The sequence below is a fragment of the Rhipicephalus microplus genome, chromosome 1 (genome assembly GCF_043290135.1).
Source record: "Rhipicephalus microplus isolate Deutch F79 chromosome 1, USDA_Rmic, whole genome shotgun sequence".
Taxonomy (NCBI): Eukaryota; Metazoa; Arthropoda; class Arachnida; order Ixodida; family Ixodidae; genus Rhipicephalus; species Rhipicephalus microplus.
Genome location: NC_134700.1, coordinates 149,373,367 through 149,390,104, shown reverse-complemented (window position 1 = coordinate 149,390,104; position 16,738 = coordinate 149,373,367). Strand labels below are relative to the sequence as shown.

Sequence of the window (16,738 nt, the reverse complement as noted above, 5' to 3'; positions counted from 1 at the left end):
ATGATACGCGAGCATCAATAAGCGGGCGGCGGCCGGAAAGCGTTGCGATGAAGCGAAGTATTCCAATTGGTGGTTGATAACGTTGCGGAAAAGAGTATCATTGTTGAGGACGTTTTTGAAGTGAATGGTATAGATGCGCTGTTCGGTGCGTCAGTTTCGGTTTCACCAGCTAAATTAGTCAAATTTCATCGTTTCCGGTGATTAACATTCGCCGCCTTTCAGAAATCTTTAAAGTGGCTTGAGACCATTTGCAGGAAGAACTTGAATTCATTTATTTGTCATGGATGCCTATTTTCACTGGCTATAGGACAATAGTAACAGGCGACTGTCATAAAGTTGAAACAGCCCCGTGTCTTGAAGCGATATGTGCCTGCGAACACAGACAGCGTGGATAAACGGGGCAAGAGCAACATTCGGATCAACTGATATTGTTCGTTATACCATGTTCCGGCTTACTGTTGACCCCGGCAGCTGTCAGTGCCTCTGTGTTACTTGAAACCCAGATTTCGCACTGAGGCCATCTCCTGTTTCGACGACCAGTGGTGTACAGTTGTTAGAATTACACGGTACCTGACGGTTGTGTTATCAAGCAACGGCTTCCATCTGTGGTTACGCCAAACACATATCACAATGACTCATCATGTTCAGAGCACAGCCATGGATTATCTCAAGTGAGCCACCAACTTTCGCTGCTTAATGCCCATGCCATGTATTCGTCCCCACTCTATAGCACCCCCCACACTAGAAGAGGCTCCTCAACTAGTTTGCTCTCCCCAGTTAATTGTTCGACAAATATTAATTAGTATGTTCGTACTGACAGATGTTTTTCGGCATTTATACGTCACTTCTCGGCACCTGATGAAGCAACATACCGAAATGTATTTTCCAAATTTTTTTCTAACAATATATCATGAAGCCAAGGTAGTTCTTCACTTCATACACAATCTGCGCTCATTTTTTTCTACTTACCTGAATACAATGTATTCCCTCCTTGCACTAGAGAGACTGCGTAAAATAATTGCTCTTTGACCATCAAGGAAGGTGAGCTGCCAGGCACCCTTTTTTTCATAAATAATGTCGAACTTTATTCAACAGAAAAAGACGAGCACAGCAACAGCCAAATACGGTGACCATGTTAAACAAATATGACGCGTCATTTTGTGGTATTGATAAACAAAACCGCACTCCTTACTCACAATATATCAGGATTTGACGGTGAACGTATCATCATAAACAGTGACGAAGAATCAACGTGGTAGGACATTTATCATGCTCAATTGTATAGTACACAGTTTACGGTGAAACACAATACTCCAGCACGCATGTGGCTGTACGTAAACCATCACAAATATTTGCGAGACTTCGATAGCGTCTTCCACTGTCTGCTTGATTCACATTCGTGCGACTGTACGCCCGCATCAGTTCAAGTTTGGTTGTGCCACATTCCACCTAAGCACGCAAAAATGAATTCCTGTGCACGGCTCATCGCCTTCTTCGTGACGCCGATAATGCTTTCAACTGATGTCAATCACGTCTAAGCCAAGGTACAAGGAGTCTTGGAATCGGCCATTATCAGTGGTACTGTTCACCAGCTCATACGCTTTCCGAAGAAAGACTTAGTACATTTTCAAGTCCATGAACAGTGTTCCAATTTTTTTCGCGGCTGGCTTGTAACGTACGCATAATTTGTTTATCATGACTGAGATGCCAAGTATTTACATGTTTAAAGACGAATAGCATGGTATTTATCTCTTTAGAGATACAACAGGGGTAACTCGTTGGAGGAAGCAAGTAGTCCTAAAATGACTGTAACGACAGCGTAATCAGGTCAGTCTAACTATTCGCTCTGCACTGCAGCTTTCTCATGAAAGGCTTGCACAACCTGCAAGGCCTGCGTCATACGCGTATGCGTCCGCCCTTCAACGAGTCATTTAAGATTCTTTGACGGTTCATGGCACAGACCACGTGTGAATCTAGCGTGCCTGTAAAAAGAGAAAGATAAAATACCTTCCATTAATATTCCAGTTAACTGACAGGCTCAAAAATTGTGTGCTCATCTGCTGGCTACATTTCGCGCAGTCTCTGACTAGTGAATTCTACAACTATCGTTGAAGCTAGACAAGGAAGTGCAGCTGCTGCAACACACATTCACAATATGTCTTTGTTAAAATGCAGTACAGCTTCTGTACAGTCGGCATCAGCACAAATATTAATATTGTCCTAGGTCACATATATTTTGTTCCCTTACTCCACTGAACAAAGTTTATTTCTCGTCAACCTGCGCTACAGCACCGGAAACCACCATGTCGCATGTTCAGTACATTTGTCCGGGTACCACAAGATAGAAAATATGTAATTGATCTCGAAGAAGTCACACTTTCTAACGGAACAAAACAATGTACACTGACATCAAGCGCATAACTACTGCGCGATATTTGTGACAAGTGTGAATGTCGTCGCAAATGACTCAATATATTTGCAGTGAATGATTAAAAGCACAAAGCATATCGTCCACTGCAGTGACTTAGCTAAGCATGGATAATAAACGTCGCAACATTACCCAGCCAATCATGCAGAACTATCCTAAACTGTGCGTGCCCCGCTTGTGTGTTAGGATAATCTCTTCGGTGAGGCGTTTGCGCCCCAGGCTTTCTGCACCAACGCTAATACCGTACGATACATCGTACTTCCTGGTATACGCATATGGTGTCTTTTTGACAGCTAGCGCTTGCTAGTTTACGGTACGAATAACATTTTTCAGTAACAATGACAGCCTGACAGCTACCTTACCAAGTACAACTCTGCAGCCGAGGCATACTTAATTTCATTTGCTACCACAGACAACCAACTCGTGGACGGCTCATGACCCTTGCAAAGCCATCGGTACCGCTTGATTGTGCAGTGAGCTCCACCAGAAACGTAAATAAGCGATCAAGTTGAGGCATACAAACTGAGCACCTTGCCTCCTACAACCAGTAAGCGCAATTCAAGAATAGAGACACTTTACGCGAGTGAAACACATGTTCCATAGGATAACTGCGCATGATTATGTTACACAATGTACGTCATTCAATTGTTAGGAATGCGCAGTTTTAAAAAAAAAGATAATTGACGTTAGTGTCGTAAATGTTACTCGCATCTCTGCAGTCCTAATTGGTTTCACTTTCGCTGTTACGTAATCGAAGCAGCTTTTGTGCGTACAACTTTTACACACAGTACATTCACTTTTCAACATATCGTCGTTACAAGTGAGGCAAAGGGTAATGTTGGCAGCGCCGCTGTGCCAATGTTCTCTAGCCGTGCCTGAAATGTAACGAGGCCAATAATTCCTTTCGTAGCACTTAGCGTGAATTCATGAAGCCCCTATGTCAGTTAGCCTCGTACGCACGATGCAGCTCTGTGAGCAAGCCTCGTAACCATCTCAATTGCCGAAACTGCGCAACTAAGAAAACGGGACCTTTGTCGAACTGGCTTCTTTCATGCCGCAGCTCACCACTAAACCTGGTGGCCGACATTCAGCCATTTTAACAGCACGGATGCGCACTATGTATGGCTCACGGGGTCCGTTTGCAAGAGCTGCCATACAGGGCACACCAAGTACTTCGAACAACGTCACCCTCGCAAAAATGGAAATGGAAGCCTCCTGTTCCATGGATGTTAGCAAAACACGTACACTATACACTACATTTTGCATGCAAGCTTTTTTTTACGACTTAAATTTCATTTCGACCTAGTGGCTGTATGGAAATAAGTATGATAAACAGTTCGCAGCAGACACTCATCTTCTGCAGTGGACGGCCTAGCACTCAAGCAATCCGCATATTGTTGTGGTTGCCGTTCCTCACCACAATCACAGTATAAATATCGAACGTGACTGGCTGGAGTGGTAAAAACTTAGGGTCGGTTGGTCCCCAACGCAGCATACAGACACGCTGCGCTTCAGCCACTGCGTGAAATGCGCACAGTTGTGTCACACGTCACAGTGTTACAATACGACGCTGTACACTTCACAGTCACGCTTGCCTTCAAGAGATCTGCCATACCAACTCTAATACTTTCTCTAACATCTTTCTGTCCACACTCTAAGGAGCATTGAACATTACCACGCGTTAATTCAATATATACAAATTTTTACGTGCTACATGCGCACACGTTGAAGTAACATTGTCTTCGACCGAAAGTCCCGATAGTCCGCACAGGCGAAAAATGCGAGTGCCGATAATTATTCTGGGAAGTCTAACGTACAAAAAACATTGCGACTCACTAGGAGTCATTTTCAAAAAAAGTAAAACATCAAATCGCCTTGATTAGCTATATATTAATGATGTGCTTCGAAGACGAAATATGTAATTATTGAGGAAGGTACGCCGTTCACTGACGTCATTTTCTGGAATATATTGTCACAGTGTTACTCACTCAGGGTATTCATAATGGTGCTTTTTTAAGAATGTCCTAGCACAGAATATTTTAGAATTCCGGTGTTTTCATTGTTTGTTTGTTTGTTCATTAGCCCAAAACAATAGTTTGGCCATACACGATATTGGCCTATTCATGCTTTAGAACTCCTCCAACTGATGTAATAAACTGCGCTATGTCCCCGAGGCAAAAAAAAAAGAATGAAAGAAAAGAAAAAAAAGAATGAATCACGAGATAACCAGACCAGCGCAGTGATTCTCGGGTATATCTATCACTTTCACCAGTTTGTCTTTATGAAAGGAATGACGCCATACCTGTGTCCCTGGAAAGTTGATTTTGATTGATATGTGGGGTTTAACGTCCCCAAACTAACATATGATTGTGAGAGACGCCTTAGTGGAGGGCTCCGGGAATTTCGACTATCTGGGGGTTCTTTTACGTGCAACAAAATATGGGCACACAGGCCTACAACATTTTCGCATCCATCAAAACTGCAGCCGCCGAAGCTGAGACTCGATCCCGCGACCTGCGCATCAGCAGCCGAGTATCTCAGCCACGGCGGAGCGTGCTTTGGAGGTATTTATTTGTTAAAGAGCCTTCTGATCACTGCTTATAGTTGAACAAATGGCTCGCACATATCTCACTCAATGTAAGCAGTGTCTTTCGAGGAAATAAATGCATGCGGCACTTCATCGCGCCTGAGTGCAATGCACCAACACAAAACGCACAATCGTAACTTATTCGAGTCCAGGAACAGGTATGCCCTGTACCACCAGCTACCCGCTACTGCGGGCTCCGTACGATACAAGATGCCAAGTCGGCTCCTGTCGTGACGCACAGGATCACAAATATTCATTTAGAAGACTCGGTAAGTCTCGAAGCTAGGATACACTAAACATACAAGCAAAAGAAAGTCAGGCTTTGCTCTGAATCTTTGTCATGGTTCCACTTAAATGGTGTTCCTCTCGACGACAATTCCACTGACACTTTGGGGGCGTCGCGATCTGGCAAAACACGCACTACATGAAGGTGCATCGCGGGTGATTCGGTAATCTCGCTAGAGTACATCAAAGAACAGCTGTCTTTATCAGTGGTGACTATGGCCGAACGACACGAGGACGTTGGTCTGGACAAATGAAGTTTAGAGGAGTTCACAGCACCAGCACAGGAGATGTGGTCTCACTTAAACAGATCGTATACACTTCTTTGATCAGACGATCACTTGACTACACGCGAGGTGGTTTCGTTCAACGAGACCACACTGTCACGTAGCACCGCTTCTTTGGCGTCGTGGGGGCCTTGAGGATGTGACGCTGGACAAAATTGGGTGGAAGGACGAGGGCGCCAATCACAGCATCCTTGAGAGGTGTAGAGTCCGCACCGGGCGTCAGGACAGCCAGTAATAGAGAAGCACCACGACCAGTACAAGGCCGGCCACGATCAGAAAGAAGTCGACCAAGATTGACCGCTGGGGTCGTCGTCGGAACCGCGTGATTAGAGTTCCCTGCAGAAAGGAAAAAAAAAAGGCATTGATGTGGTAAGCACATGCAAAAGCAGACACCATCAATCGTAGACAATTTACGTTCGATTGTGCTCTGTCTATTAAGGTACACAGCACGCTATACATAGAGAATGACGATCTTATCGTTTGCTCCTGTCACGTAACAAGTAAGTAAGTGCAACCGTACACTCTTCATTTGCGCATGCGCACTTACGAATAAGCCCCGCCTTCCATTTGCTAGGAGCACTGCTCGTATGCGCTCGAGAAAATCTATGTAAGGGCTCAACCGTAAAATGAAGTTAGGGCGGGGAGTGGGGGGGGGGGGGAGCAGAGGTAATGCGATTTGCGAAATGAGTTCAGCAAAAGCTTTGGGAAGCTGGAAAAACAAAATCTGCATTCTCTAAGACCTTTCATCCACCGAGAAACAAGGTTTTTGGTTGAATCAGCCTTCACACCATGTACACGTGTATATCCCGCTCGACCACATTTATACTATCAATCACGTAATAAAGGCTCAGAATACACCCAACCACTATACATAGGCTTCATGAATTATGAAAAGGCATTTTATTTATTAGACATATCAGCAGTAATGTAGACTGCGGAATCAGGCCATCGCCGAAGCATATAAAAACATCCTGGAAGAAATGTACAGACGATCAACTGCTACAATAATGCTCCATAAAGAAAGCGACAAAATCCAAATAAAAGGGCGTAAAACTAGGATATACAATCTCCGCAATGCTATTTATCGCATGCTTACAGGATGTTTTCTAAGGCCAAGAATGGGGACAGCTAGGAATAGGGGCTGATGGAGAGTGCTTCTGTTTCCCCGATGGCACTGCATTGTTGACCAACTCAGGAGACGAATAGAAATTCATGATTACTTAATTAGACAAGGAGAGCAAAAAGGTGGGTCTTGAATTTAGTCTGCTGAAGACGAAAGTAATGTACAACAACCTCGGAAGAGAACAGCGCTTCGAGATAGGTAATAGCGCTCTTGAAGTTATAAACGAGTACGTATACTTAGGGCAGGTAGCCACCGCGAAGCGGTACTACGAGATTGAAATAACTTAAATAATAATGGGGTAGAGCACATTCGGTAAGTCTTCTGAAATCACGACTGGTAGATTGTCACTATTGCTCAAGAGGAAGGTATACAACAGCTGCATCTTGCCGGTATTTACTACGGAGCAGAAACCTGCAGGCTTACAAAGAAGGATCAGCTTAAATTGAGGACGACGCAGTGAACGATGGAACAGAAAATCACATGGGTAACCTTAAGAGACAAGAAGAGAGTAGAATGGGTTAGGGAACAAACCGGGGTTAAGGATATCATAGTTAAAATCAAGAAGAAATGGACATGAGCCGGGCACATAGCGCATAGGCAGTACAACCATGTACTGGTCATTAAGGGTTACTGACTGGATTTCCGGAGAAGGCAAGCGGGAGAGGGAGAGACGGAAAGTTGGTTGGGCAGATGAGATTAGCAAGTTTGCGGGTATTAAGTGCAAGCCGCAAGAACAGGACCAAATTGACCGGCGGAACATGGGAGAGGCCTTTGTTCTACAGTGGGCGTAGTGCCCAACACACTCAAAAATCGGAGATATGCGATGTTTGCTTGCTGTCTTCGCAGTTGCTTTTCTTTATCAGATGACATTTTAAGATGGTTAAAGATGAAACAGGAATAAAATATATAATATTTTTATATATTTAAAATATATAATGAAGAAACAGGAATAAATTATTTAATTAATCAGGATTTTAAATTAAGAATTTAAGAATTTATGCCGAGTGGGTGGATCAAAGTCCTTCGTAATAATAAAAGCAGAACATCATTGATACTTTAAAGACGCCTCCTCAACTTACTTTTGCAAAGTAATGAAATTGTCCCGAATTCGGCGGCGAACCCAAAACGCGTAAGAGCGCGATTGCCACATTCTTCCTACACGTCTAAGATGAGTGAGCGTCCTCATATAAACGATAAACCGACACTGCTGCGAGGGTGCACGTGCTGGCTGCACTTCTAATTGAAGCTCGCATATCACGCATACATTAAAGGGATACTGAAGTGAAATATTGACAAGACGTTGATAGTTGAATACCAGTCGGGAAACATCGTAGTGCTATTTCGTCCCAAGGAAATGGCTATTTTGACATAAAATCATACTTCAGCAGTCCGCACGGCTTAAGCGCACTTCAAATCAACCGATTTCACAAGCTTTCTCACGCACCAGCCTTGCCGAACGGTGCTCGTCTCTGCTGATAGGCCGCCGACACTAGCAGCAGCAGAGAACTGCTCGGAAGGGCTCATTGCAAGCCTTGCCGAAGTTGCGGTCACGGTGCTTGCGGTTGGCGCCGTAATCCTCCGCACGAAAGTGCAGCGATCACACACGCACATTTTTGGCGGTTTCGCACACTGGCACAGAGGCGCAGCACTCAGCCACTAACGAGCTTAGGGGTTCATTTTGCGGCACCCCACGTAAAGAAACGCCAATTTTTTATTGATTCCGCTCAAGCGGCGTATATACACCATTTGGGCCCCCGGCAACATCAGCTGCACGCGTCATTTTGTCGACGGCTACTCCACGGCTACTTTCGTGAGCGTGCAGAGCTGTAAAGCACACGCAGTAGTATGTGATACCGAAACTGCTACTGAAACACGACCGCATGAACGAAGTGCAGTTCGGCGAAACCTGAGCTTTTCAACAACTCGCGCTGTCGCCCGTGGTAACGCCAAGGGGCTCTTTTTTGCCTTGAATTAAGCAGAGATGAACCTGCGGCATTCTATCACGATGTTTCTTTAGGTGTGAAGTTCCTAAAGGCGTGAGTATGCCCACGCGTGTCTTTTGTGACCGTTTCGTAACCACATAGTTGTATGACTCACTCAGCAGGTAGTCTGAGCGATAAACAGAGTGAAGGACGGATGGACAGACGGATGGAGGTCCGTGCATATACTTATACCCCTGTCACGGGGACGGATGGCCTGATGGATGAACGGACAGACGGATGGACAGGCGGACAGACGAACACACGGACGGACGGATGGACCTCATTGCCAATGACTGCATCGTGCACCCATGTTTTCGAAATACGCACTCAGATGTATGCATATGCAACCTACCACGATCCGAGGGACGTGCCTAGACTTATACCCCTGTCATGCGGCAAATATAATGTCTTTACAATGAACGACATTATGCGGATCTAATGTCTTTTTACCTGCGTGATGTCACACGACGAAGACAAATGTCATTTTGAAATCATAACCATTCTGAGCTGTAAATTTTGGTAGAAATAAAATTGTGCTAAAGCTTGCATGTAACATGCGTGTATCCGCAAAAATAATTTTCGGGGTAAAAAGATGCTCTTAAAATATAAACGCGGCCGTTTGACACAATTTGCCAGAGCTGCATGACGCACTCGAAAACCAACATTACCGACGATATGACCTGCTGTGAGTACGGTGAACTGAAGCGGGGTGCATGGCTGACTTCCAGGCTCGGCGGCAGCGATTTCGTGTAGTCACCACCTTATTCACCACAACACGTGCAATCAGAGAATCAACATTCGCGATACCGGCAACAAAGACAATGGCGCAAAAATGAAACAAATTCGGCATCCAGCCGCAGTAGTTCAGAGTAATTTTCTTTTTAGAAAATTTCGCAGGCGTTATGTCGTCAAACCAATATTAAGTTGATCTAGTAAACAATAAGATATTTACAAATGATAAAAGTTACGTATACATAAGTTCATAGTCATCTCCCTAAACGTCCCTGGCGTCCAGACTACTTATTTGGTCCAAAATCAAATGTGAATGTGTTTCGGGAACTCATTCGACATGTCATTTTTATCAAACAACATTACTTTCCCCGTGTGACAGCAGACAAACGACATTTCAAACGAATGACATTCACTGCAAATTACATTAGATTTGCCATGTGACAGGGGTATTATTGTTTGCAAACTTTTTACTGCAGCCAGCACCTCTCTCGCTTCATTTCACGGACCACAAAGCCGTATATAATGAAGGGATCTCGCAATCCACACGCCATGACAACGAAGAAATGTAAAAAACAAACGAATAAACGAAACAACAAACGAACCAGACCAAAACAAAAGTTGATTTGTTTAATGTTCGCACAGTCTTGAGTCTTTTCAAAGAAGTAATGGGCTCACCTTTCCCGGGAGTCACGGTTTACTGATGATCTTCCCCTTTCGAGCTTCGCCCGCTTATCATCATTCATTTCATGGATATGGTGTGATTTTTTATTGGAACTGGTTCAATAACTAGTGACTCATTGTACTCAGAGCTCATGACGTCATAGGAATATTTACTAAATCTCCCCCTCGTGGTGTATACGGTATTGTACAATTACCTTAATTTATCGAATGATTGATTGATATGTGGGGTTTAACGTCCCAAAACCGCCATATGATTATGAAAGACGCCGTAGTGGAGGGCTTCGGAAATTTCGAACACCTGGGGTTCTTTAACGTGCACCCAAACCTGAGCACACGGGCGTACAACATTTCCGCCTCCATCCGAAATGCAGCCGCCGCAGTCGGGATTCGAACCCGCGACCTGCAGGTCAGCAGCCGAGTACCATAGCCACTAGACCACCGCAGCGGGGCTACCTTAATTTATCGGTTAGTAGATTACTGTATTTTACAATTTCGACGTTTTAGACGTTCTCAAACAGTGGTTTTTCACTTTGACCTAAACTATATTTATCATAAGTGTCCCCTTCACAAAAGCAAACGATCTAGACCTCTGTATTCGTGGTCATGAACGGTGATGCCATTCTGGCCGTCAACTTGTTGGGCTCATCAGTGCTTCAGTTTCTGTTTTACCGTTGATTGAGGTTGAATTTCATTACACTCAATATTATTTACTTGATGTCGTTTTTCTAAATAGCAAAGCGGCGATGAATTATTCACATGAAGGACTTAAATTTCGTATGAGACATAACCAGCAGCACCCTCTACCTAAAAAGTGAACAAATATACCTTTCTTAATTTCTGTCCCAAACCATGCCTTTAATCATTAAGCCTAATATGTGGGCATCGAACAAATGTCATGGTTTACTGATTCTTTATATTCTTAAGAAAATTTCTCGCAACACTTTTTATTTGTAGTTGTGAATAAACAAATATTATGCTTTCAAGAAACAATAAAAAGTTTCTAAGTAACTTGGAAGAAATTGTGCAAACAGTGAGCTCTGGAGAATCCAAAGCAGCTTAATTTATTCGTAAAACAAGTCATTCAAATGCATTTTGACAACCTTGTAATGTATTGCACCCTACGCATGCATGTTGACTGTAAGGTCCGCAACAGTTGCCACTAGTAAATTCAATGTCCAAATGACACTAACGTTTACTTACTATGTGTATGTATTATCAAGTTGTTTTGACCATATCGGCAGAACTAAGTGGATGCTGCTTTGTTTATGGGAAAATGAGACAAATGTTGCTACATTTTTGTCATCAATCAACTTGCACCCTTTATTATTGTGAATTGTCAGATAGAAAAAATATCACAAAGGTAAGAAGCTTAACTAGATTACTGTCAGAATTATGTTTTAGAGTACGAAGTTGAGAACAGCTTGCTTATAATAAGTGTACACCAAATTAGCTAATTGTGAAGTTCTAGTGCAGCCGAAAGAGCACTCTATACCTAACCTTAGTTGCACAAATGTTTCTGACTTATAGTCGCTCAATCTTACCTTCTTGGGTTTGACGGGCTTAGTAAACTTTTGCCGCTTGCGGTTCCTGACAGACAGTTTCTTTTCGTAGGCGTACAGCTTTAGAATTTGCTCTCTGGCTTTTGTCTTCCTGTTCGCCATTTGCCGTTGCTGTTGCGGAGAGTACTGTTGACTGCCGTTCAAGCACATCTCTCGGCTTTGCATTGTTCACTCTTTGGTTGAAGAACACTAACTTGTAGAAAGCCTCTTTGGCTATTACTGAATGTGTGCACCACTTAAGTCTTCTTCGCAAGATTGCCACATTACATGCGAGGCTCGCCCCGTCCACTGTTGCAGCTTCGCTTACTGCTAGGTACTCCGAAATTGCGCAAACGGTTCAATACGGTCGAAACACGCAGCTGGGCAGCAGGCGGCGTTCCCTGTCTTTGTATATTCGGCAAGAAGCACGGTCGATACCGTTCGCCTGCTGCGTTCGATGAACGAGGTCCCCGCGTCTGTCCAACAGACTGCCGATATGTGATGCATATGAAGGTACCTAGATTTCTGATCTTAGTAAAGCAAGGTAATATGCTGCCTCTAGACAAAACACGGTTGTTTACCCTAGATTTTGCAGAGCACTCATAAGGTAATAGGCAGCGCAATTCTAAGCAGTGACATATTGACTGAATGCGCATTTCGATTCCAGGCCTGATCGGTCCAACATTCAGTGGAGAGTGCGCATGTAAGCTGACACGGCATGCGCATTAACGACATTTCTTAAACCACAACGTAACTGTACAGAACACAGCGGAAATTACGCAGTGTTATACCTAAACTAAAATATGTCGTGCAGAGTCAGTCAGGCATAGCTGTCTCGAAGTCACAGCGGCTCTCAATACATTTCTCGAATACACTGTCTCAAATTACCGTAGTCGCTTACGTAGTTAAATAGCCAATATACATTTGCGCTAGCCGAGATCTTGCCGCTTATGTTTCATCACCAACATTTAGTTTAGAGAGCATGGAGAGTGTTTTTCGGCTCCTTCGTTGATGCGAGCGTTGGCCGAGCCACAAGTCTGAGGGACACCCCTTCGCACTACGAAAAACGAAAATTTTTGTCTCGGCTTGTTTAGGAACTAACTTGATTTTGCAGTAAACCCTTCTTCTGGAAATGCAGCAACATATTCAGGTCGACCGACGGCACTCACAAGGCAGTCTTCTCACTGAGGCATTATTCCAACGTTCGAAAGCGTAACACATTTCGGCAGCAGACACGACAGCTTCCCTCGTAGAAGTGCTCCATAATCAAGATGCCCCAGATGAATACTCCGGACGACGACAGTTGTGCGACAAGCCGGTGCGCAACACGTTGTTTCAAGTTGGAAGTCGTACTGAAGGCAGCCACGACACGCAAGTTCAAAGTCTATTACTGGTTGGAAGAACTTCCCTCAGCCGGACGTAGACAGGGAAGGACGACCGGCGGTGGGCCATCTGGCCTTCCTATGTATACATTGGGCGATCTTGGGGCAAGGAGGCCTGACCACGCTTTTGCTCTTTCCAGCAGCCCAGACCTTTCTTTCAGCAGCAAAAGAAAACAGGCTGTCTCGCTGTGTGAGCTCTTTCCAGTCTCCCTTCGCTTTTTTGTTGACTTTACGACCTGTGCAGAAGGGTGGCGCTTGATTGACGCACGGCCACTGAAACCACACCACGGTCTGCTTCTGCGTCAACACACGGTGCACAGTGCTGACGCCCTTCCAGCCACCGTCCAGACGATGCGTTGTTTATTTGTCTAAGATGTGGCCGGTGGAACAAGGGGTCGGCCAACATAAGGCGATGGAAAACGTTGTGTACTTCGAAAAGCCGGCCAATATACGTGCAGGAGAAGGTGAACGGTGGAGTGTTTTGTTCTCCAGCACGTCGAGTAACGGCTTCAGCCTTTCGAAACACTCGAAGGAGGAGCTTGTGCTTGCGAAGGTTCTCGAAACAAGCAGGTCTTGAGCTTCGGCCTGTTTGTTCTTCTCCGTTGTTTTCTAGTATTTCGTCGAGATCTTGGTGAAGCGTTAAGTTACGAATTCATGCCGTCTTCCCTATGTTGTGCAACTTCGCTTATATCTCGAGTATCTAGTGGTTTTGAAACGCGGTGGTCTTGCTGTTTTCCCGTAAGACACATTTTAAAACGTCACAAACGACATACAAGACATGTTGGCACTGGCAACAGACACATGGGGAACATAAGACTTATTCTTTAGAAGCATTCAGTGTGCGAGAGAGCACAACATAACTTCAAACATTTCATGGTTATGTTAAGTCTTGGCGAAAATTTCAACTGCACTTAATTCGTATAAATAGGTGCGGTGTTGTCACTGTCCGTGTCTGCGTGAACTCCTCGTAGCGCTTATTTCCTATTTGCTAGTTAGAACTCCATCGCTTGCAAAACAGTTTTTGAAGGGCAAAGCTTGAAGCCCTTTAGTTCAATTCCAGTCTTCTTTATTCATTAGCAGATTCATTCAATTTTCGTCCGGTGTAATTTAATCAACTTTGCGTCGTCAAGTTTTCGCTAAAGCACCCACATGCATTGTTCAAATATAAATGAATGCTGACAGTCAGCCTCAGTCACCCAAGACAACACCGTCGTCAGCCGCCTTGCTCCGAGAAATTCAGTTTGCCCACCTGTCACCTCCATGTGCTCTCCACAAATCATGTATACACACATAATCGTGGCATTCCGTTCTCCACTCTGAACCAGGTCATATCAATAAAATATTCGCCTTCATGTCGGCTCCTTCCTTTCCTTCCGTCTTGTCCCGTCGAGGAGCGAGTGGTGTCCTGTGTCTGGCACGTGGCTTCCTACTTCACAGGGACAATGTTGGCCTCATGATTGATGGTGGGATCCTATTATTCAACGCGTTAGTTCTGCGTCTTTTTATGTTTTGGTTGATTGTAGTAGTCGTCGAAGAACTTTCTGAACTATACGCAGATCGGGTAACGTGAAATTTCCGGAGACTTCGTGACCACGATCAACACACGAACGGAAAACTCCACCGCTTTGATAATTTGAATGCAGAGGCGGCACTATGCCTGGTACGGCAAACCAAAGTCGGCATGAATGTTACCACGAAACCCTGAACGGGCTCTTCTTTCTCCATTCAATAAGTATGGACAATTTTTAGTTTGCCTACTTACCATTCATTCAGCACAGATAAAATATGAGCAGCACAGTGCTACTGGTGAAGAACGACAGGAAGTTGAGATTATTATCATATAGATGCGTCATGAAACAAGTTAAGCCGTGGAGATACCGACACAAGAAAAGGTAGACATTTGCAGTTCTCTGTTCTTGCACCTTTATCTGCTCGTCTTAACTTTTGTCTCCTGGTATACATAGTCAGCGATGAAAAACTCATAAGCACGATGACAACCGTTGGGGCAGTGCCGCATCGGTACCACATCCACGGTGGATACACATAACCACTGGCAGATGAAAGCAGTATCGCGGTTCATCATCCATGACCCATTTGTTCCTGAACTCATTGTCATAGTCCGCATTAATGAGGCCGTGAGCTTTCTCAAGGCTTGCTGTGAATGAGGCCTCTAATTAACCTAGCAGTGGGCTTGACGAGGATTCTATTTTTTTGCGCCACCTGGCAGCTCATAAATTACAGATCATTATTTAAGTTCACCACAACAGCGTGCACAGTGGTGCAGTCTTTCCTTTAGCAGAAAAACGCCCTCATAAGGCAGCAGGGAGCACAGATTTTAAAAGCCCAGAATCAGCTTCCATTAAGGAAGGGAATAACCGCCATAAAGATGGAATTGCACTGGTCCAGAGAAATGGAGTGCGTGGCTGTGGACACTGTTGCTGTCTGCATTTGCTATCACAAGTTCTCTGCGTGCTTCCGTTCAAGCTTTATTAATAGCACAAGGACTCAGCAAGCAGTATGGCTGCGCTACACGTATTGCTATGGCGTTGGTCTTTGCATACTTCTGCAGAAAGCTGAAGCGGCCAGCTGGTCACTCTAGACAAGTCTTATGCCGTTCGTACATCGTATTTTTACATAGTGTTGCCAGCCACCACGTAAGGTAAATAGGCGTTTTGCAATAACCGGCGGCAATAAACGAAAGAACGAAAAAAAATTAAGGCGTTGCGACAGTTCTCATATTTGCCGCTGCAGTACCAATGCTTTATAACTATAAGATGGATTCTTTTCATCTGCATGCACAGATTTATTTGTATTTAGATTCAAAAACATGGTGTGGCACATGCTTTAAAGCCGATTATCTGAAGGTTACGAAACTGATACAAAAATTTGTAACAAGAAATTAATAATAACAAGTGGGGTTTCACCACCTAAAATTACCATATTTATGATTCTGAAAGACGTTGTAGTGGAGGGCTGCGGAAATTTTGACCATCTCGTGTTGTTTAACGTGCTCTCACATCGTACAGTACACGGGCCTCAACCATTCATCAAAATGCGACCGCCACGGTGGGAATCGAACCCGCAACCTTCGCGTCATCACCGAGCATTTTATCCATTGATCCACCGAGGCGGACAACAGAAAAATAAAAGGAGAAAAAGAAACGCTAGGCATGCGCGGGATGCGCATCAGTGTCACAGCGAAAGCTAGAAGAGCGGCCTTTCGAAGCCTTTTCTAAAGACACATTGGGTAACTGCTGCAAGCACACTTGCGAGGTACTCACTATGGCATTAATAATAATAATTTCTGGGTAGTGGGCACGCATTCACTATGCTATTCTTCGTCATTCTTCTGATAAGCGTGATGTCCGCTAAACAATTGCAAGGAATTTTGTACCAATTTTTCATGCTGTGGCTGATGACGATGAGGAATTATGTCTGAAGTGGGTATGCGCCACAGTAATAGGTGATCAATAACAAGCTTTTGTTTTGATCTTTGAATGAGTTTGAGCATTGGACGACCCGCTCATTACGCTATTCGCATTGTGTGACGCCTGGTTGTTTTTTTTTTTTTTTGCTGTTCTAAAACGCTTTATTGCTCATATTAACGCGATTCCTTTCCCGGAATCAATCCTGCCTAACGGAAGTTGTGAACAAGTCCCAAGCACCGGCGTAGTAGCTCAGTGGTAGAATACTGGGCTGGCAGGCCGCACACCTAC

General features: G+C 44.4%; 1 protein-coding gene across 1 annotated transcript in view; it reads right to left on the bottom strand.

The window, feature by feature from the left end:
* Positions 1–1,059: 1,059 nt before the first annotated feature.
* Positions 1,060–16,738, bottom strand: part of LOC119178778 (bcl-2-related ovarian killer protein) — a 192,176-nt gene continuing 176,497 nt past the window's right edge. The window contains exon 3 of the mRNA XM_037430021.2: positions 1,060–5,920. Coding sequence (XP_037285918.2) covers positions 5,804–5,920 — 117 coding nt within the window. The 3' untranslated portion in view covers positions 1,060–5,803. The remainder of the gene's footprint in view (positions 5,921–16,738) is intronic.